The sequence below is a fragment of the Engraulis encrasicolus genome, chromosome 19, assembly GCF_034702125.1.
Source record: "Engraulis encrasicolus isolate BLACKSEA-1 chromosome 19, IST_EnEncr_1.0, whole genome shotgun sequence".
Taxonomy (NCBI): domain Eukaryota; kingdom Metazoa; phylum Chordata; class Actinopteri; order Clupeiformes; family Engraulidae; genus Engraulis; species Engraulis encrasicolus.
This window is the reverse complement of record NC_085875.1, coordinates 48,550,370-48,571,901: the sequence shown is the minus strand read 5'-3', so window position 1 is coordinate 48,571,901 and position 21,532 is coordinate 48,550,370. Positions and strand designations below refer to the sequence as shown.

At 42.7% G+C, this 21,532-nt stretch overlaps 2 protein-coding genes across 3 annotated transcripts; one reads left to right on the top strand and one right to left on the bottom strand.

The window, feature by feature from the left end:
- The first annotated feature begins 1,355 nt into the window (after positions 1-1,355).
- On the top strand, positions 1,356-18,141 carry susd4 (sushi domain containing 4). 2 transcript variants are annotated; one of them, XM_063184623.1, is made up of 8 exons: positions 1,356-1,816; positions 4,535-4,738; positions 5,241-5,414; positions 7,279-7,467; positions 8,707-8,898; positions 11,438-11,582; positions 16,407-16,858; positions 17,334-18,141. In XM_063184623.1, the coding sequence occupies exons 1-8, from the start codon at positions 1,690-1,692 to the stop codon at positions 17,369-17,371; spliced, it is 1,521 nt and encodes a 506-aa protein (XP_063040693.1). In that variant the 5' UTR covers positions 1,356-1,689; the 3' UTR covers positions 17,372-18,141. The 2 variants fall into 2 exon arrangements, with proteins under 2 accessions (XP_063040693.1, XP_063040692.1); XM_063184622.1 differs by having other exon boundaries at positions 16,407-18,141.
- Positions 18,142-18,931: 790 nt separating this feature from the next.
- Positions 18,932-20,634, bottom strand: LOC134435566 (transcription factor Adf-1-like). The gene is made up of 2 exons (XM_063184625.1): positions 20,372-20,634; positions 18,932-19,975 (listed from the first exon to the last, which is right to left on the bottom strand). The coding sequence occupies exons 1-2, from the start codon at positions 20,505-20,507 to the stop codon at positions 19,560-19,562; spliced, it is 552 nt and encodes a 183-aa protein (XP_063040695.1). The 5' UTR covers positions 20,508-20,634; the 3' UTR covers positions 18,932-19,559.
- Between the last annotated feature and the right edge of the window lie 898 nt (positions 20,635-21,532).

Sequence of the window (21,532 nt, the reverse complement as noted above, 5' to 3'; positions counted from 1 at the left end):
CTGCAATTACGTATGCTGTTGAGAAACGCTTGGGTTGTTCTGTTTTCTGCAGCAGATCCAGACTGAAGGGTTAATTATATCACTCAATAACATTTTGATGATGCATAATAGAACATAAATAAAATAAAACATACTGTAGCTGTAATAATTGCATTTCGGTAATAATTTCACTTGTATTCATTTCATGACAAAAAAAAGAAGCAGTCTGAGAGACACTCCTTCACAGTAATACTGTACACGTAATATACTGCCTCCTGGTGTTGGAATGTCAATCTTGTATGGCTGTGTTTCACACTTTCTGCCAATCATGAGCAATGGGTACAAGGTGTGCTTGAATCAATCTTCAGTAGCCTTATGGTCACTTATCCTGGTTCTTAAATATGCCCCTCTCGTGTCTCAGGTTACAGAACAACAGACAAGGAGACACAAAAGGAGTGAGTGTAGCCTAGGCTCTGTGTCTTCACCACCCACCCACCTGCGAACAGAGAGGATGAGACACAAATGGTCTCTCTCTCTCTCTCTCTCTCTCTCTCTCTCTCTCTCTCTCTCTCTCTCTCTCTCTCTCTCTCTCTCTCTCTCTCTCTCTCTGTGTACACACGTACACACACACACACACACACACACACACACACACACACACACACACACACACCACTGCAGGAAAATTGCACACCTCTTACATTAGACTACATGCACATGCACATCTGGGAGAACAAAATAATGTACAAGGCTTTGTCAATGCTGTCTGATACAGTGAAACCCAGGAGTGAGGTTTTTTTTCCCCTTTAAACAAAATCACAAGTGTGTGTGTGTGTGTGGGTGGGGGGGGGGGGGGTAGTTGAACACGCACAGGACACCTTTTTCAGGCAGCATGTCATTTCAGCCGATTTTGACATTTGAAACAAAATTGTATAAATAATATAATGCTGGAAACCAACATTCAATATGAAATGTTCATGTAGATGCGTAAAATAGGAGACAATTACGGAGATGCCACATGAGATGCAATGCAAACCCCGGGTTTTTCAAGGGAAATGGTCTGGATCACAAACTGCTCGATAGCAGGTGGAAGAGGGTTGTAAGTGAGATGAAGTGGGTAGTTAGGTCCCGCTCGGTGTGCCTCATGGTCCTTTGTTTCGCGCTCATGATTGTACTGTAGCCTGTAGTCATGGGGCGCGCCTCTGTGCGTCTGCGCTCATCTGTGCTGTGCATGTGCGTGTCAAAGCAATGCAATGCAATATGCAATGGGTGAGGAGGACGCCTGTTAACCAACGGCTCCAGCCCAGTTAGAGCTGAGCAGCGGAGCTCGACAAAGATAGGCTACGCAAGGTGCGATGAGTACCCATCTGCAGCCAACCAGTCGTTCATTTCAATGTGTCGACCTTGCGTTGGTGAGGAGGGGTGGAGCACGGATGCAGTATTATGGAGATGACGCATTTTCCTTTGGACGATAGGGTATGAAATTATAGGCTATTGCTTCTCCCCGTATCGCGGTTCCAAAGGTCCTACAGATGTTTCCGCATTCGACCCTGATTTACCGTTAAAGCTCAACTGTAAATATGGTGAGGACCACTCCGTCGCTTTTATGGGAGCCGCAAGCTTACGGGATTCCGAGCTCCGCCGCCTCAAATCACCGCCTTAGTTATGTTTTGACTTGAATGTAAATACGATTTCTGCACATGGTGAGCCATGTACCATCATGACATCATGTTAAAAGAGCCATTTCTGCTTCGATGCAACCTCCTCCGAGTACAGTTCTGTTTTGCCGCCGCCGTTCTTCTGCAAGAAGTGTTGGCCGCTTCAGACGTTACCATAGGTAAGCCCCCCCGGTTGCAATATTGCCCAGAGTAGGCTACAGGCAGGGTAGAATACGCGGACCTGTCGACAAACGTATTCCTTCTCAGCTGTAGCCTACTGAAACATGCATGCTGCTATTGCATAAGCCAAGCCTGCACTCACTACGTTTGGTGAATGGGGTGCATGGCGTCTGGTAATGATTCGAATGGTCTTACTGAGGTTCTGTATTGTCCTGTAAGTCAGCAATCAAAACAGTGTTGCAAAGTGCCAGGTATGGCAGGCATGGCACTTTCAGTGTTATGAGAATAATAAGAGAGAGAACCAATATAGGGTGTTCATATCAAACAAGAAATACCTACATTCATGAAGATGTTGCAATAACCATTGTTTTAGTCAAGCAGGGAGATCATATTGTGTTTTTCTCTTACCTAGACATAAATAGGTCATCATAATGCAAGGTGGTGAAATCCTGAGACTGCCATTCAGTGACAACCCAGATAAAACAAAGAAAATAGCATAGAAATGAAAATTCAGATGAACAAAAAGAAAACCTATCCGATCTGAACTGCCTCTTGTACGTTGTGCCACTCAAACTATTAATTAACACTGATTGTTCATGTGAAGAATATATTATGATAGCTGTGTTAAACAGGTCTTTGTGTTTTGAAATCATGCCTCTTGTTATAAAGCCCTCCCTTAGGGCTATAAAGTAAGCAGTGGGAATATAAAACTGCAAATCATATGACAAGCATCCGACAGTGGTCTGTTAGTCTGACCTTTGGACTGTCTCTTGTTGTGGAACTCCTCCGGGAAAAGAGTGTCAGAAAATGAATGTTTTCATGACTCCAGGCAAATATAAAAGACAGTTTGTAACTGACACATTCTTTATTTCTTTATCATGGGGATAAAGAAGATTCAAAACAAGTATATAGAAAACACAATACACTAGCACACATTTGATGCAGCCAGTTCACTTAACCAACTCATCCTAATGTCTCATGTATACTTGAATCTCATGAAGTCCGTAGGTAAGGTAGGTGCCAAGCTATTTGAATTGCGAGGAACTGAATTGTATGCCATCTTGTTATAGTTTGTGTAAGTTGGGTGGAGAAACTATTGAATTGCTTAAGTGTCAACCCACCCCGGTTACCAAAAGTGACAAGCCTTGTATTGTGCACTTCATAACAAAGGTGAATACAACAATTTATTGATCTGCTTGACTGTCCATCAAATACAGCCAGCTGTGCAAGAGGGCTCTGAACATTTTTAGTTGATCCACCTACTGTGTGCCCATTGGGAATTTCTGTTGAAATGGGGGCCTTAAATATGTGGAAGGGATCACTATGGCATTTACTTCCTCAAGCAGGGTTTGACACGACACCTCTGCACACCCACCATGCACAGGCTAGATATGGCTGCAGCCTAGGGGCCCCCACCCCAATTATGACGCTGTCTACTGTATGTAACTGTTGCAAAATTCAACCTGTATCCATAGGGTCCCCAGCCCCTCTTAATCCGGTCCTGGTCACCAAATCCGTAAGATAACTGGCTTCAAAGAGTCAACATCCGTGGAGGTACCATATCTGAGCAACCCACCCATGGTCCCCACACACACACACCGCTCCCTGGGGCGTTCCTCCCTCCTGAACTGCCGCCTTGCTCATACATCTGAGGGCTTAAATGCACAGACTGAATTTCATTGTGTGAACTGTGAGCTGTGGTGTGATCGCAATGACAAATGGGAATCGCTTTTAAGAAGAGAGGTGGCACGAGCTGCTCACATCATGCTGCTGGGAAGGATAAAGAATACACCGTGAAAAACACAGTGTTAATTCAACACATAGATAGTACTCTGGGACCAAATACACTCTTGGAGATCCTAAATCAACTCTCCAGGTGTTGGATTTTAACACTGCATGGTTTTCACTGTGCACTGATACCCGTGCCTGCTGCCATAACACTGAGATTCAGACATCAGGGAATGAGGTGCCGCCACTACCCTGCCTCACCTGCTGGCTGGCTACACCGTACAGTGCCAGTGCCAGGAAAATAAAATATAATAAATTGTCCTCGTCCTCCTCTAAAGCCTCTATAAAAAATACAGGGACAAAAGGGCTGTCTGTGGTTTAGTGGCTGACGGTTGTCTGGCGGACTCATTCAGCTCAAGGTTAATATAAACAGACTCTCTTTCTTCTTCTGAAGGATTCAAAGCACACCTACCAGGTCTGTGTCTATTTCGAGTATATCCAGAGGTGTTTAAAGTGGAAGTAGAAGCACATGTTGTTACTGATGTAATTCCAACACTAGCAGATGATGAAGTACATGAAAGTCCTTGTGCCTTCAGTAACACAGGTGCAGGTGTGAGGCAGGGAAACTTGATCAATGCTGGAGGTGCAGAAAACATATTGCACTAAATTGCCAACTGTTCTTTTTTTCTCATTTTATTTCTTGGAGAAATAAGAATGGTGCCTTGTACATCCTCAGCTTCGCTCTTTTGCACCAGCACATGATCTCATTATATATATAGTTTATTGGTATTTCACTGTACCTACTGAAGTAGATACCCTGAGAGTACAGTGTGCCTTACACTGCTGAGAATATCCTAGGTTGATAAGTATGTAACCAAACGGTCACCAATTGAACTAATGGATTATAGATCTCCAGCTTACAGTAGTAATCATTGACAACACAGTTTTACACAAAGTGCTTTATGCTCTGTGTCTTTTTTCTGTTTTAGGTCAGCAGTTCTGCGTGGACCCTGGCTTCATCGAGCACGGGAGCCGGACCCCGAGCTCTGGCGTGTTCTTTGTCAATGCGGTGGCCCGGTTCCGCTGTATCCAGGGGTACCGGCTGAAGGGGCCGTCCAAGGTTGTCTGTACCCGCTTCCATAATGGCTCCGCTGGCTGGAGACCCAACCACAGACCGGTGTGCCTACTTGAAGGTCAGCAATATTTGATCTTCTTTTTCTCACTTCTCTCTCTCTCTCGCTCTCTCTCTCTCTCTCCCTCCCTCTCTCTCTCTCTCTCTCTCTCTCTCTCTCTCTCTCTCTCTCTCTCTCTCTCTCTCTCTCCTCCTTTGGCAATTTAAGAATTTGAAATTTAAAATATGCAGTCACATCATTCTGCATGAAGTGTGGAACAACTGCAACTGCAACGATTGTCAATTATTTACTAAGTCTTTATAATGCTTTTTATGCACCCATAAAATGCATTTTATCCACCCATAGCACAAGAGCAAAACAGACCAAGCTTTAAAAAAGAAAGGATAAATGCAGCACACGTTTTTTTCAATCATTTTTTTCTCCTATGGTTTTACACAGCACATTTTTAGAGTGCATGTCCTCAGGCTGTACAGAGATTTAGATAAAATTCAGCTCTTTTCCTGTCTTGGTTGGTTTCGTGATTGCAACAACAACATTTTTGCACCTATCTGTCTGTCTGTAGACTGTCTTCCTCCTTACATCGAAGATGCAGACGTGTCCAACCACACGTACAGACCAGGTGATTTCCTGAGTGTCAGCTGTCATGAGGGCTTCCAGATCCGCTACCCTGACATGGACAACATGGTGTCCGTTTGTCAAGACGACGGGGCCTGGGACAACCAACCCACCTGCCAAGGTAGAGTATGCTACGCTAGCTGTCTATCTCCTTTAGGAGTGTGCAAAGAAATTCATCATGACAGTGCATCGCCATACTTATTTTCCTGATATACTACATCAATTCATGACAATGTATCGGAATACTTATTTTTACAATATAGTCTAGTGCATCGATTCATGACACCAAATATTGATTATTTGAATAAATAATAATAAAAAATTAAAAAACGATCCACTTGCCAAGGTACAGTATGCAGAGCTGGATTAACCCATGGTGCATTGACCTATAGGCGCCTGGAGCGACATAAAAGCTGCATTTAGTTTTTTGAGATTTTAGCTTTTTATTACAAATGTGGGTAGGTTAGAGCTGAATGGACACATTCTATTTGACTGGCGGACAGAATGACTGTGCTGATAGTTGTATAGGTGTACTGGTACTGATGTAACTGAGGTGTTTCTAGCTAAATTGTGCCTAAGCCAAAACCATTCCTAAACCTAACCTCTCACAGAGCGTTGTGGAGCACGCCTTAACTTGCAAAGGCGTATTGGACACATGCAATAGTCAGTTTAAATCAGTGTGTCATCTACACGCAATGCATGATATTGTTGCTGTTACACTGGTGACTGGTGTACACTTGCATCACTGTGTAAAGAGAGACAGGTGTTGCGGTATTGGTCACTTGTTCATGAACTGAAGCCAAATAAAACTAGAAGCTGAAAAGGAAGCTCCTAACTGTGACTGTGTTCGTACACTTTTGAAGACATTTTATTGTATAAAGAGGCCTTAATAGTAGTCTTCTGGAAGCACTTTGAGTTTGATATTGTGTTGCATTAGAAGTACTGTGTTGCAAAGTTCTGTTGTGTAAGAAGATGTATTGGCGAGAACACTAATTTTGACATGCTTATTATTCACAATTTGCATTTATTGTGATAAATATGGTAGTTATGGAACACAAATTGTTGTGTAGCCTATTAATACGGGTGCAGAAAAGTCTTTCCCAGAAAATGCCCGGCTTAAATCCCCAACAGATGACATGTTAATATTTTTTATCCCCGTAGAGAGAGGAGCACAGCATATTTTTTATGGTTTCTCCCCATATTGATTTCCAACCAGAGCGTTGCGTAGTGGCCTGATCCATCTGTCTGACTTGCCCGTGCAGTCTCATACCCCTGGTGTGATTTTTCGACGCCATTTGACCAGGCAGCATCACAACACATGCCACATGTTGACGTGGTCGCGTAGACCTAGACCCAGACCCTTCCCTAAACCTGACCGTCAGTCAAGTGGTGTTGCTGCAAGGGTGTGGCTTTTAGTAGAGTGTTTTAGGCTCCAAATGCATAGTCAAATATTGTTGCTTGGTCAATGAGATGAAAACTGAGGTGTTGGAATGGTACTATGTTTGACTTGACTTGGCAGACTGCTTACAAGACCATTTATCAACTCCCATACCACTATGTTTGACTACTTGCGAGCTAAAACATTGTTTTCCCTCAGACAGTAGGCCTACTTCAGAGGGTCACATGGATGTTGATGCGTGACGTGGTTTCCGTAATATGACAATATCAGCTGATTTTACTGTAAAGCACATCACGCATCAACATCCAAGAGGCCCTCTTATGAAGACGGAAGCTAAGCTATACCATCGAAACATGTCAGGCAAAAGAGGAAACTTACATGTCTGAAGTATAAGAAACACCTTTCATTATTTTACTAAAGGTTTTACTATAACAGTTAGACACAGGGCTCTAATAAATTAACCTTTCTCATCACCAGCCAACATGGCTAATAGATGTGAATATTACTAGCCAAACAATCATTTGAATGGTTGGCTGGTGTTAATTTAGAGCCCTGGACATAATGAACGTCATACGTCTACTTGCAGGCTGCTTGCGACCACTGATCAACCCCCATAGCTACATGAACCTGTCAGAGACCCAGTTCTCGGTGCCGGTGGGGACGGTGGTCCAGTACCACTGCTTTCCCGGCTACAAGCTGGAAGGAGCGGAGACCATGGAGTGCATGTACAACCTCATCTGGTCCAGCATGCCACCCAGGTGCCTTGATGTGGAGGGTAAGTAAGTGGAAAGGTGTGTGTGTGTGTGTGTGTGTGTGTGTGTGTGTGTGTGTGTGTGTGTGTGTGTGTGTGTGTGTGTGTGTGTGTGTGTGTGTGTGTGTGTGTGTGTGTGTGTGTGTGAATGAAAAAGCAGGAATGGTGATGTCAGATGAAGACAGGGATCAGATTGATATCCATGTAATTGGATATGTCAAGAGTAGCCCACCTGTTATTATCAACCCCTTATTTAAAATGTAATTTGCCTCATTCTGACGAGATATGCTATCTGAAAAATGTCACAGAGATATCAAGTTATCTGGAACCATTAAGTATAGCTTATTACATGTCATATTACTGCTGATGTGTGGTCAAAATGTAAAAGGTCACATTAGACCAAAAAAAAAAACAATCTGTGAAGGATGAAAGAAACCACACACTCTGATGCCTGTTTTTTTTTTACCAACAATGTTTCAGCCTGTGCAGAATTTATCAAGTAATAACCCTGCCATCTGAAAAGAGTGTGCGGTTTCTTTCTTTCTTAAGAATCTGTCCTGTGACCTAAAAAGAAGCCATGGTGTCCGTTGCTTTTCATCTTTCAAAATAGACACACACAAAAAAAACTGTTGTCAGAAAATATGAACAGTTATTATGATATTTACCCCTTTGAATAGAACTTAAAAAAAAAAACGGTTTGGGGGCATTTTAAGCTTTATGTGGACAGGAAACTGGTGGGGGAGATATATGAGGCAGGGTTGGGACATGGCTCTAAATTAACACCAGCCAACCGGCCAAATGCTGGTGAAAATTCAATTTGGCTGTTAGAAAAGAACACTTGCCAGCCACTTTGACCCATTAGCAAGTGTGTGTTTGTCTGACTAAGATTATCATCTACTAGCCATTTTGGCTGGTGGTGAAAAAAGTGAATTTAGAGCCCGGAGTCAGGTCGGACTCGAACTTGGGTCCCCATGGAAATAAAAGCCCAATGTGTGGGGGGCTTAGCATGATGTGCCATACCCCCCCATGAATAAAACGTTGAATCCTTTTCTCAAGTCCAGTATGTCCCTTGTCCCCAATAGAGCATGGGGATTTAATGTGACATTACTGTTGATGTGCAGTCAGAATTTGGAAGGTTACATTGACAAAAAAAAGAACAGCTGACAGAAAACATGAATGGATATCAACAACAACAATTGACATAACCACTCCCATGTCGTGAATAAAAGTTTGACTATGTTGCGTCCTTTTTTCGTCTTGCAGTGTGTCCCTTGCCACCGATGTTGGAGCATGGCGATTACATGTGCCATCCCCAACCTTGCGACCGCTACATCCACGGGACGGTGGTGGAGTTTTACTGTGATCCCGGCTACTCTCTGGCTAACGATTACAAATACATCACCTGCCAGTACGGAGAGTGGTTCCCCCATCTGCAAATCTACTGTATTAAAACCGGTAGGCTACTATTGTACTGCACTTACTCTTGCCACTTATCCCCGTTTTACCTGATTGTCCCAGTTTTTAATGGTAAATATATATATTTGGGTAAAAATATATGTGTTTATAATGGGAAAATACTATATATATTTACCCTGGATAATGAATAGTGACATTGCTTAGAAGAAAAGGGGTTGATTGGGTGGCTCGAAATGTCCTGTTTTTTATAATTATTATTTTTTTTATGTCAGACTGAGGTGGCAACCCTAACTGCACACCAACCACATTTAATCGCTATAGATTTGCTGATAAGATTCTTTATTTCTTTATCATCATGTAATTTTGATCAAGAAAGCATTCACAAGGTGCTTAGTTTAAATGTGGTAACAGGAAAAAAAGTGCATCATCTTATTTATGGTAGTCAAATTGCGGTTACAAAGACTAATAGAAATATACTGTATTTGCACCCACTTTGTACGTGCCTAACACACACTCACATCTCAATTTAGCCACAGTAAACCACACATGTAAAAAATGTGAAAAAAAAAGAAAAAAAAACATTTTGCATGCACTTAGACTCTATGTAGCCTACATCCTGCTATTGCATGCAGGGATGATACATTAACCTAACACATAATGTAGTGCATGAGATGTGCATGAACCATTTTAACCTCCATCTCTAAACTCTCAAGCACTGTAAATGACATTCTGCTGCTCTGTCTGCATACACGTAGCTGTTCTTCAATTCTCTTTGGTGCTACTCTCATCTCAAATTATTCACTGTGAACCACACTTCATTACTATAACCCGGCTTTCACACCTTTTGCCACGGTGCAACGATCTAACAGTCTACTCTGGTGCAGAGATGGCACACTTGTGCAGCGCTAGTGTAACACATACACACATATATTAACATGTATTCACATCTCACTTTAACACAGTAAACAGTATCTGTCCATCACTACAACAGTTTTTCCACGAATGTCAAGGTACAGATTAAGATTTTACATTCTAATGCTCTTGTCTACTTTCTCCTCTTTCATTTTGTCTGGTACAGAATAGGCTAACGTTTACATTTACTCACATCTCAGTTTAGCCATCGTAAACCATAAACTCTTCATCTCCGCCACTGTATCATTGAGTTATTTTCCAACATTTTTGTGCAAGGTGCAGACAGAGATTTCACATTCTACAGCTGTTAACATAGCTGCTCCATCTCTTAACTCTCTATCACTGAAACAGGAATTCTACATTCTGCTGCTCTGCCTGCATAGGTGCTCTCTTCAATTCTCTTTGGTGCTACTCACATCTCAATTTAGTCACTGTGAACCACACTTCATCACTTTAACTCAGCTTTCTCACCTTTTGCCATGGTGCAAAGATCTTGTGTCTACCTTCTTCTCTTTAATTCTCCTCATATAATTACGTCTGGTTCAGAATAGGCTAACGTTTACATATTTGCTCAATATTTTTCCAACATTTTTGTGCTAGGTGCAGATAGAGATTTTACATTCTACAGCTGTTAAAATAGCTGCTTCATCTCATACTCTCAATTAACTGATATTCTACATTCTACTGCTCTGTCTGCATGGGTGCTCTCTTCAATTCTCTTTAGTGCTATTCACATCTCAATTTAGTCACTGTCATCCACACGTCATCACTCAGGTCATCTACCACACTTCACCTCATACCTCACTTTAGACACAGTAAACCATATTCTCTCCATCTCCATCACTGTATAACAGATTTGTTATCCATGGTTCGAGTGCTTGGTGCAGAGACAACATGGCCATTTACATAGCCTACTGTATTGCCTCACATGTCAGTTTAATCACAGTAAACTGAATACTCCATCTCTATCCCTATATTACTGAGGGTTTTTTTCCATGTTGTTGTGTGCTCGGTGAAGAGACAACTTACATTACATAGCCACAGTAAACCATAAGCTCCCCATCTCCATCACTGTAACAGATTTTCCCCATTGTTTTTGGGCATGGCGCAGGCAAAGATGTTACATAATGCACACCATTCCACTACTGGAACACTGTAATATTCACTGTAAAGTTAACTACCATAGGACTACATAACCTTTTGTAATGCACTACGACTGGGTCATTGACATTATGGTTACAGCAAATGTATAACACTGTTTCTTAACGAGTTACATAGCAGTTTCTTTTTCCACTCTTTTTGTGTGCGTGATTTTTTTCTCCCCCATGATTTTTATGCATGATGCAGACAAATATTTTACATCATACTGCTCTCAGTTTAGTCACAGTGAACCACACTTAATCACTATAGTCTGGGCAGCTGACAGCTTTGGCTGGGCCCAGGACAAAGTCATCCAAACCAAAAGGGCCCCCCAGCCCAATAGATACAATGCAATTTTGGGTCCCCTCATTCCCTGGTCCCGGGACAACTGTCCCCTTTGTCCCCCCTGTCAGCACCCCTGACTATTTACGTTTACGACTAGTTACGTTTCCAACAAGCAGTACAGTACGGTTTAGCATCTGACTTATAACTCTTATTTTCTCCACTTTCTGTGTGCGTGGTGTAGAGACAACGTGGCCGGGCTTCCAGGACACGCTGCTGACCAAATGGAGAGTGGGGGCGTTCACAGCCTCCGGCGTGCTGCTGGCACTGCTGCTGGTCATGATCCTCAAAGTGCTGCAGTTCCAGTGCAAGCCTCAGTGGACAATACGGTAAGACTTCGACTTCTTTATATTGTCCACTTAACTTAAATGAAATGGACATTTCTCTTTGGTACATGATTCACTTCCTGTATTTTTGGTTGCATGTAGTGCTTTAGTGATTAAGCCCTGGTCATGATAGGTGTCTGCAGTTCCAGTGCAAGTGTCTCAGTGGACAATATGGTAAGGCAGGCTCGGCACTGTTTTGTGTACATATCAAAGATAACACATTATCAACTTCCTGTACTCTCTCTGGTAAGTAGATTTTCCCTTCAGGGGGTAGTGCATGTAGGTGTTTAAGTGAGTAGGCCCTGCGGGCAGAGGTGTCTAAAAGTAAAAGTAAATCTGTGGTGAAAGTACTAACACATATCACATAGCTGTTACACCATTTACTCCATTGTACCTAATGAGGTGGATAGAATGTGTTGTTACTGAAAAACACTAAAGACCTACAGTAGCAAGATCCCACCACAACCTTGATCCAACCAGCACAGAGTCAGTGGATCAGATGCATCAGGAAGGCAAAAAAAATCTTGAATAATCCTAGTCATCTCAACCATGAACTGTTTGAGATATTAACATCTGGAAAACGGTATAGAAGCTTGAAAGCTCACACTACCCGACTCCGAAATAGTTTCTTTCACCAAGCAATTAGTTTGCTGAACTCATGCTGAAGACAACAAGGCACTTTCTTTTGCACTTTTTCCAAACTCCCCCCCTTTTTTTCTTGTTGAGGTGACAAAAACACAATCATTTTTACCCTTTTGTAGGCTTCAAAGCTATAATGAGATAATAAAACAAATCTTGAATCTTGAATCCTAAGACAAGTACACAGGTCTAATGGTTACTCAGATAAGTTACCTGTATTGGAAAAAACAGTATTTGTTTTTTTTTCCTTATTTGCTTGTGGGTCATGGTAGGTTCTGCAGTTCCAGATCAGTGCACACTACGGTAAGATTTAGGCTTAGACTACTCTACTGTCTATCAAACTCACATGAAATGGACATTTCTCTTTGGTAGTGGCACAAAGACACACAAAGACAAACACGCATCACATAAACATAATAATAAATCAATAAATATGGGCAAAAATCAGATTAAAACTATAGGATAAAATCACATTACTCTGTTCATTTCACTCAAAAATGGGATGCTTAGCATAGCACTACTATCCCTTTGTTGGTGCATCAGATAGTGGTGCACCTGTGTTGTGAGTAAGACTGCTGCGGGTCATAATACATAATACTCAAGGTGCTGCAGTTGCAGTTCAAGCCTCAGTGGACATACTATACGGTAAGAGACATTTGGCACTGCACTACTATACGTCCATTGGCACATCGGGGGAGAGTGTGTGTAGGCGTTTTAGTGACTAAGCTTTGCTCTGGGTCGACCTCAGTGGACAATACGTGCGGTAGGAGATATTTGGCATTGCCTTGGATACGTATGCAGATTGTCACTATAGGGGGGAGTGCGTGTAGGTGTTTTTAGTGAGTAAGCCCTGCTCCGGATCGTGATACCCAAGGTGTTGCGAATCCAATGCTACCCTACCAGGACCTTACCTTGTGTGTGTGTGTGTGTGTGTGTGTGTGTGTGTGTGTGTGTGTGTGGGTGTGGGTGTGTCTGTGTGTGTGTGTGTGTGTGTGTGTGTGTGTGTGTGTGTGTGTGTGTGTGTGTGTGTGTGTGTTAACTGATGTAAGGCTGATTGCTGTACTCAAGTGGGTGTTATATTACTGCAATGTGCAATAATGTGTATTAAGGCAGTGGTTCTTAACCTGGGGTGCGGGCACCCCCTGGGGGTGCGCCAGAGATTTCAGGGGGTGCGCGGAATTTTGTTTGTGTTGAGGCTGTGACCAAAATTCTGCAAGCGAACATTATAATTGGGCTAAATCAAAACCAAATTAAAACATGTTTTGGTCCCCATGTAAAGGCATAAGGGATTGATTAATGTCTCAAGCAAGAATCGCTGTAATTAATCACTAAAATATTTTTTTAGTGTGTATATACGTGTAGACGCTCGAGTTGGGGGTGCGCGACTTGTCTTGGGCACAGGTAAGGGGGTGCGTTAAGAAAAAAAGGTTAAGAACCACTGTATTAAGGGACTGTTCGTTATTTATTTTCGGGGTCACCGGAAGAAAATAGGGGAGGGTCACGGCATTTTTTTCATTGCTGAGGGGAGGGTCATCAATTTCTTTTAAGCTGGCTAGGGGAGGGTCATCCAAAAATGTTTGGCACATTTATTAGAAAAAAGCATTCCTACCTTGTTTGTATGCTTTGATGTAACATAGCCTCAGAAACGCTTCTCCATTTAGCTAAAATTGATCACAGATTCATACCCCGTTGTGTTCTGTTGTGTCGAAGAGCCATCATAAGTTATCAGAAGCTAAATCAAATTATAAATGTATGAAATGCCCCCGCGTTCGTGAAGTAGACTACTCAAGAGGGCGCCTACAATAACATCCAGTAAGCTAGCAGCAGCGTTGGTCAATCAACGTTTGTCAAAAAAATAAAAAATAAGGTAGAATAGGGCTATTTACTACTTCTCCATAGGGGAGGGTCATGCATTTTTTTGACGGCGTCGCGGGGAGGGTCATCAAAGTTTTGAAGCTCGTTAGGGGAGGGTCATGCAAAATTTGACGATCAAAGGTGGACATCTTCCGGCGACCCCAAAAATAAATAACGAACAGTCCCTAAGTCTTTGTGTATGTTTTGTATTTGTGTATTTATGTAAGCTGTGAGACACCCTAATATCCCTTGGGATTACAGGTAATAAAAGTACTCTACAGAGGACAATATAATAAGAGAGGGTTGGTATTGTAGTCTAAGGCCTATTGTGGTGTAGTAGTCTAGGGCAGTGATTCCCAAACTGGGGGTCAGGACCCCTAGGGGGTCACAGAGGTACTGAAGGGGTGTTTAGAAATACAAATTGAGTTATTTTTCAGGGGACCTAGTGAAGGTGGGGTCTGTTGTAAGGGTGGCCCCCTTCAATAACGGCCTCAAGTGCAGGGGGGAAATCCTGGTTTGTGTTCATAGTACGGTGCCTGGAGGACTTTATCAAATTTAAAGTGGCCCCTAGAATGAAAAAGGTTCCCCACCCCTGCCTTATAGCCTTCAGGGACACTGTAACAAGTAATGTAGTAGGTGTTTTGGAGTCTAGGTTTAGCCTCATACCCCTGTTGTGTTTTTCAATGCCATTTGACTAGGTGGCAATGTTGCACACCGACGGCATGCACATCATGTGTTGTGTTGACAATAGGCTCGTTTGTGACGACGCAGTAAGATTTTTGCTAGGCAGTGGGCATGCGCACTTTGCCAGTTTGATGCATTGTTCTAACCAGAATGCATCAAAGCGTGCATGCCCACTGCTTAGCAAAAATCTTACTGCGTCGTCACGAACAAGCCTATTGTCACCTAGCCCTAGACAAGTGTTTCTCAACGGGGGCGCTACAGCCCCCCAGGGGGGGCGTTGGGGAGCCACAGGGAGGCGTTGAGAAGGATACAGCTTAGTGGGGGCAGGGCTTAGGTGCCTATTGGGGACATTAGTCTATTTATTTTTCAATACTAAGGGGGGCATTGGCAGGCTTATGATGAGGCAAAGGTAGCCTGATAAACCAGACTAAATGTGGATGTCTAATTTAGTCTGGCCTTGATGCATAATACATCCGAAGATTGTTGATGAGAACAACCTTCCCTCAAAACCCTGCCCGCTTTGATTCAAAACACATATTTGCGTTGTAATTGGTTTGCCAGATTCATGGCATTCTGGCTTCATTGAATCATTATGCGAGGCCAGACCCACCCGTAGACAATTTTTTTTTGCCGTCCAGCGGGTGGCGCTGGTTCACCAGGCTAAGGCAAAGGGGGCTTTTGTTTAAAAAAAGGTTGAGAACCACTGCCCTAGACCCTCCTGCCCTAAACGTAACCGTCAGTGAAGACATGTTCTAACGAGCGTGTGGTTTTCAATGCAGGACGCTCTATGTGGCGTCCCCATTTCACGTACCTGATGTCTTACATGTAGAAATTAATTTTATTATACGTTATGGTCTATTCTGTTGGGCAAAATGAATTCATTCGTTTATAATCCAGTGCCACATATTCCAAATGACCTTGTTTTACCTGTCCAATTCAACCAGGTGATCATTCAACCAGCCAATCACCTGGCTGAATTGGACAGGTACAACAAAATCATTTGGAATATGTGGAACTAGATGGTAACTAATGAGTCTATGTTGTGTTGTGTGTGTGTGTGTGTGTGTGTGTGTGTGTGTGTGTGTGTGTGTGTGTGTGTGTGTGTGTGTGTGTGTGTGTGTGTGTGTGTTAACTGATGTAAGGCTGATTGCTGTACTCAAGTGGGTGTTATATTACTGCAATATGCAATAATGTGTATTAAGTCTTTGTGTATGTTTTGTATTGGTGTATTTATGTAAGCTGTCAGACACCCTAATATCCCTTGGGATTACAGGTAGTAAACGTACTCTACTCTACAGTGGACAATACAATAAGAGAGGGTTGGTATTGTAGTCTAAGGCCTTTTGTGGTGTAGTAGTCTAGGGCAGTGATTCCCAAACTGGGGGTCAGGACCCCTAGGGGGTCACAGAGGTACTGAAGGGGGGTTTAGAAATACAAATAAGTTATTTTTCAGGGGACCTAGTGAAGGTGGGGTCTGTTGTAAGGGTGGCCCCCTTCAATAACGGCCTCCCCTGGCTGAATTGGACAGGTACAACAAAATCATTTGGAGTATGTGGAACTAGATGGTAACTAATGAGTCCATTTCTCCCATCACTGTCTATTCTATTGTGTTGTCAGAGTCACCAAAGAGATCTGATTTTGTTTCAACAGGGATCCAGACGAGGACCTCCGAGACCAGAGTATCGTGGTGGTGGACGGCGTCCCTGTTCTACTCCCTACCTATGAGGAAGCGGTGAGCAGCGCAGCCTTCCCGCCTCCGAGAATAGTGCCCCCTGTCCGCCTGGGGGACATATTGCCGGCCGGGAGGGAAGAGGGCGATGATGAGGACGAGGAGGACGACGATGAAGAGACACAGCCCCCAGAGTATCCGGGACACAGCGAGGCCCCCAGCAGGGCTCCCATAGACACCAGCGAGTGCGAGACCTACGAGAGTATGTCTGACAACTCGGAGTGCGGAGTCCATAGCACCCGGGCCTCGTCGCCAAACACAGCGGCAGGCGGGGGAGGGGGAAATAATAACCCCTCAGAGACCGAGAGGACCAATGCCGTGTCTTCTATAGAGGGCACTGCCTCCACCAGCCCGAGCGTCGACATTGCTGATGGTAAGCGCACCGCCTTCCGTCTATCCCTCAGCATGTCCACAGGGTCACTGCCACTGCACATGTGCAGGTCATGCGTGGCGGAAGGTGTCAGTGAGGTTAAGACGTTGCCATGACTACTAACAGACTAATGCAGAGCAAAGAAATGCATTTCTGGGTGTTTTTTTGGAGGGGAGAGTTACGAGCGGAATGAGTGGGTTTTCAAATTTAGGAGTATTCTGGAGAGATAATGACTCTCTGGAATAAAAGTAGCTTATTTTTTCACTTTTTTTCATGAAATCTCACACTTGTAGTTTCTTTCAAATATGCCAAATTTATATACAATTCCATCCACTAAAGTAAAATGCCGATATAGGCCTACAGTATGTAATAATTTTTCTAAGCAATAATTTTTTTTTACAAGATTTACAGAATGACTACCCAGAATTTAGAGCAAATCTAAGCCGCTGTTTGCTCTTACCAGTTTTCCTTTTTCCAGAAATCCCACTGGTGGAAGACGAAACCGACGAAAGCTGATATTGCGATGACTCTTTACAGACTTTTCTGACACTTGCAATGCAGTAACTAATAAAAAAAAATCTCATGGCATATGTTTTGGTTGAACACCCCCACACACACACACACAAGACTGTTCCCCTCCCCCTTATCTTGCAATACGTTTTGTGGTCTATCACCATGGTGCACAATGGAGGAGAACGTAGAACGGTGTATATCAAAGACTAATTAGCAATAAAACCTCAACTTCAAACCCTGACTTGTGATCCATTTTGTGCGTTTTTCATTGTCCTCAACCCAGAGGGCATTAAGTTGTTAAGTTGCATGTAAATGATTAACTCTTCAATTTTCATTTTCAAGCACGAGTCACTGACACTGACACTGACTGCCTTTTTACATGAATATATAACTTTATTACGATTAGACTCAGCGTTGCAAACTACAGCCTGCTTCCAAATGGTCCTGGACTTAATCAGAAAACATAAATCAACAAATACAATATTCGTGACTTTCAGGAAAAGAAACTGAAAATGTGAGAGGATATAAGCCCAAAAAGGTGACAGGTAATTATAGTAGAGTAACATACAGTATAATGCCTTGGGAACATCAGAAATAAAAACCAGTTTGGAAGGAGTCGGAATAGACAATGGTATGAGTTCAAAGTTCTGCAAGATTTCTCTGTATTAAACAAGATGCCAGTTTGAATATTTCACTAGCTGTTTACCATGATAAGATACCAGACGAAGGTCTGCAAAGACGGTCAGAGGTAATGGGAGAATCTCAAAGGTTATTGAAAACAAAATAAAGTAATTGCATACACGCTTGTTTAAGTATATGCTAGTGGTCACATGGTCACCAAATGCAATTGGATGATTCTGATTCAATTGCTTGTAGATAGAGGGCTCGCAGGTACCCATTATGCGACCAGGGTTGTGTTTTTTGAAAGCGTAGTTGTTAGCCAGTTAAAAACTTGGGTTGTTGCAACCAACACAGTAGCAAATGTAGTTAGGAACTATAGTTTCAGGAGATTTTGTATTATACAACCATTGGCACAGATTTCCTACCAACTGGTCACTTGTCATGGACTTCAACTTCAAAGTTTGAGTCCACCTTGTTTCTTTCACCTTATTTCTCACACTTGCATTAACCCAGACTAAACAACCATTATTTGTTATCAAGGACAATTTACAGTGATTAGGTAATACTGTTAATTTGCAGCTAATATTATTCTACTGTTGACAAAGCGCCCAAATCTACTGCAGAGCGCACCTTCCAAGTTAAGGATAATCTGTGTATATTTTTTAAACCCATATTTCTCCAAATTACATTGTCCAAAATTCTACTAGTGTTTGATTGAAAAGACATGTGCTATAACCATTTCACAATGTTATTTGTAATATTAAAAGCATTTAAGACATACCCCTATTTACCCCATTTTCTAGCTAATTTCACCACACTGAATAATACAAGAATGCATATAAAAAGACAACAAAGCATAGTGGTGGACAGGCTCATCCACCATGGCACACACTGGTCAACTACACAGATACCCGCCCAAAAATGTCGGACAAACAGGCTTGCTAAACAGACTCAAACAGGGTTTAATTCATGTGGATTGGCAAGGAAAATAAGTTGCAGCAGTTTTTTTTTCTTTTCTTTTTTAAACCCTACTTAAACAGGTGTAAAAGGGGAAAATATAGCATGATTTGTGCACCATTTGAAAGATTAATATTATCCAGAGGGGAAAAAAATTCTTAATATCAGAAATAGTTTCAGATAGCAAATTGTAAATGCTGACAGAACTACTAGTGGGTACAGCGCCATTAAAAGGGGGGAAAATCTGTACAACCTCAGTACATAGGTTTGCGCTACAAAATAAAGGAAGGAAAACATGCTTTTTATCATATGGGTTTCAAACACAGTAACAGCTGGGAGTAACACTTTTTTATATAACATAAAGAAAGAAATATAATGGGTCACCACCAACTGAAGACGTAGACGCTAAGACTAGGGCACAGCATTTTCATGATGGGTGTGGGACGCTGCCATATCCTTTCCATTCTTTGAAATGTCCCAAGCATTTTCATTCACCATATATTGGAACAGATAGCCCAGCAGTCTTTTACAAGTATATTAAAAAAAGAAAGAAATAGAGAAAAGAAAAACCTTTTAAAACTTCTGATACAAAAGATACCGCTGGATTCTCTTGCTACTGGAACTCTGCTTCATAGAGAAGCTGGTGGAACTTCAATTTGACGGCGCATTTTTTCTCATAGGACAGCTTCTTCAGGTGAGGAAGAAGGCTCAGGAGAAACATCTCATCTTCGTTGCCTTCTCCGTTGAGTTCCCATCTCTTGTGGCCGGGCCAGACGGGGAAATGTGGGGGCGTTGCTCCATCGCGCATCTTGCGGCTCCCATGCCCGGAGTTGTTGTTCATCTCTTTGTCTGTATCGTCTTCGCCCTCCACGACGTAGTTACCCATGGACGTACGGCACTGTATGAATGGGGTGAGGAAAGCCATCTGCTCGGTGAACTTCCATTTTCGACCGTTGCCCATAGCAGTGCGTCTTTGCTCTTTAATAAACTGATCCCTGAGGCTTTTCCATTTCCTCCGGCAGTCTTCCTCTGTAATGCATAGGAACAGAGGGGGTGAGTTGAAGGGCTAATTACCAAGTGATCCAACAACGCTTTACCCATGTACTCTGGTGCATTAAATTAAATGACACACAATGGAGTTGACAAAACGAGAGAAAGTTGTTTTGATCGGAGATGCATTTATATAGCGGCTATCGCATTCCTCAGTCTACGACAAAAACAAGTAGGCTACGCTACACTGCACACGTAGGGGCCTAGCATTTAACACGACAACATCAGGGTTTCAAACAAAAGATATGGAGCAATAAAGTAAGCATTGGAAATGAATTGTGTTTTCCACTTTCTTAAGGCACCCAAGAAACGTAGTATATTTGTGGTGGAGCTTATGCAAAGATAAAACAATTATAAACGCTAATGTTGTCTTACCTGGAGCCTCCGATTGTAGACTTACAGACCTCCAAGCGTCAGCTTTCTTACTATAATCTTTGTAAGAACTTAGCGATGAATTGTACAGCTCTGGATACAGAGACACCGCGTAAATTAGTCTTTCTTCCATATTCATGGCGAAAGCTTTAGCATTTAATTTGGGTTGTCAAGTGAGAAAAAAACAAACAGCGCTAGCTAGTTTGCGCACTCGGATGCTAACGGAAGCTACTTTTCTTCTGTTCGTAGCGCATGTCAAGGTTAGTGCTCTGTGACTCCAGCCCTCTTTCGACCCCTAGTGGACTGGAGATTACTGCAACTGTAAAAAAAATGTTTTAGGCCTATCACAAGCCAGGCTGGGCAGTTCACTCATGAAATGCATGTGCCTTCACAGCTGATGTCCAGTGAAGTCTAGGTTGTAGGCCTACTAGTACAGTAGACTTAAAGATTGCTGTTGTAGTGCGGTGGGCATAGTCATTTGTTGCAAAACTTGTTTCTATCCACAATCTTGCCCCTCCTTATCTGTCTAATCTTATTCAACTTTCTATTCCCTCTCAGTCCCTCCATTCCTCTTCCTCCATTCTCATCTATGTCCCCTCAGTACCATGGGGAATAGAGCTTTCCTTTGCTCTGCTCCTCAGCTTTGGCATGCACTTCCCCCTGATGTGTACATATGCAGTGAGGCTGCAGTACTGTTTCACATCAGTGGGGAGCAGTGAGGATCCAAACATGTCATTATGTTGAGTACAGAAGAGTCTACTGCCCTCCTGTGGCATATGCATGCCGGCTAATTGCCAGGGGAAGAGGGATGTAGACCAGGGGTGGGGAACCTTTTTCATTCGAGGGGCCACTTCAAATTCCTCCCAGGGTCGTAAAAGTCCTCCAAGAGCCGTATGAACACAAACCGGATTTCCCCCTGCAATTTAGGCCTATATTGATGGCAACCACCTTTACAACATACCCCCTTCACTAGGTCCCCTGAAAATAGTGTTTCTCATATTACAAAATATGTCATACTGTATTTCATGAGAAGCTGCATACAAGCCTATATTATATGGTTGTGACGTCATCGGTCGAATGCTCCATTCATTTCAACGGGGCTCCCCAACGTTCGCACGTCTGTTATTTTTCGATAACGGACGGGTTGGTCTATAACAGACCGCT

What these genes read in the sequence shown, in the direction of transcription:
- LOC134435566 (XM_063184625.1), bottom strand. Translation starts at nt 20,507, where the DNA reads ATGAATATGGAAGAAAGACTAATTTACGCGGTGTCTCTGTATCCAGAG. An exon ending in TCTACAATCGGAGGCTCCAG is followed by an intron (nt 19,976 to 20,371) that starts GTAAGACAACAT and finishes TATGCATTACAG; the next exon opens with AGGAAGACTGCCGGAGGAAA.
- susd4 (XM_063184622.1), top strand. Translation starts at nt 1,690, where the DNA reads ATGTACCATCATGACATCATGTTAAAAGAGCCATTTCTGCTTCGATGC. An exon ending in ACCGGTGTGCCTACTTGAAG is followed by an intron (nt 4,739 to 5,240) that starts GTCAGCAATATT and finishes GTCTGTCTGTAG; the next exon opens with ACTGTCTTCCTCCTTACATC. An exon ending in CAGGTGCCTTGATGTGGAGG is followed by an intron (nt 7,468 to 8,706) that starts GTAAGTAAGTGG and finishes TTCGTCTTGCAG; the next exon opens with TGTGTCCCTTGCCACCGATG.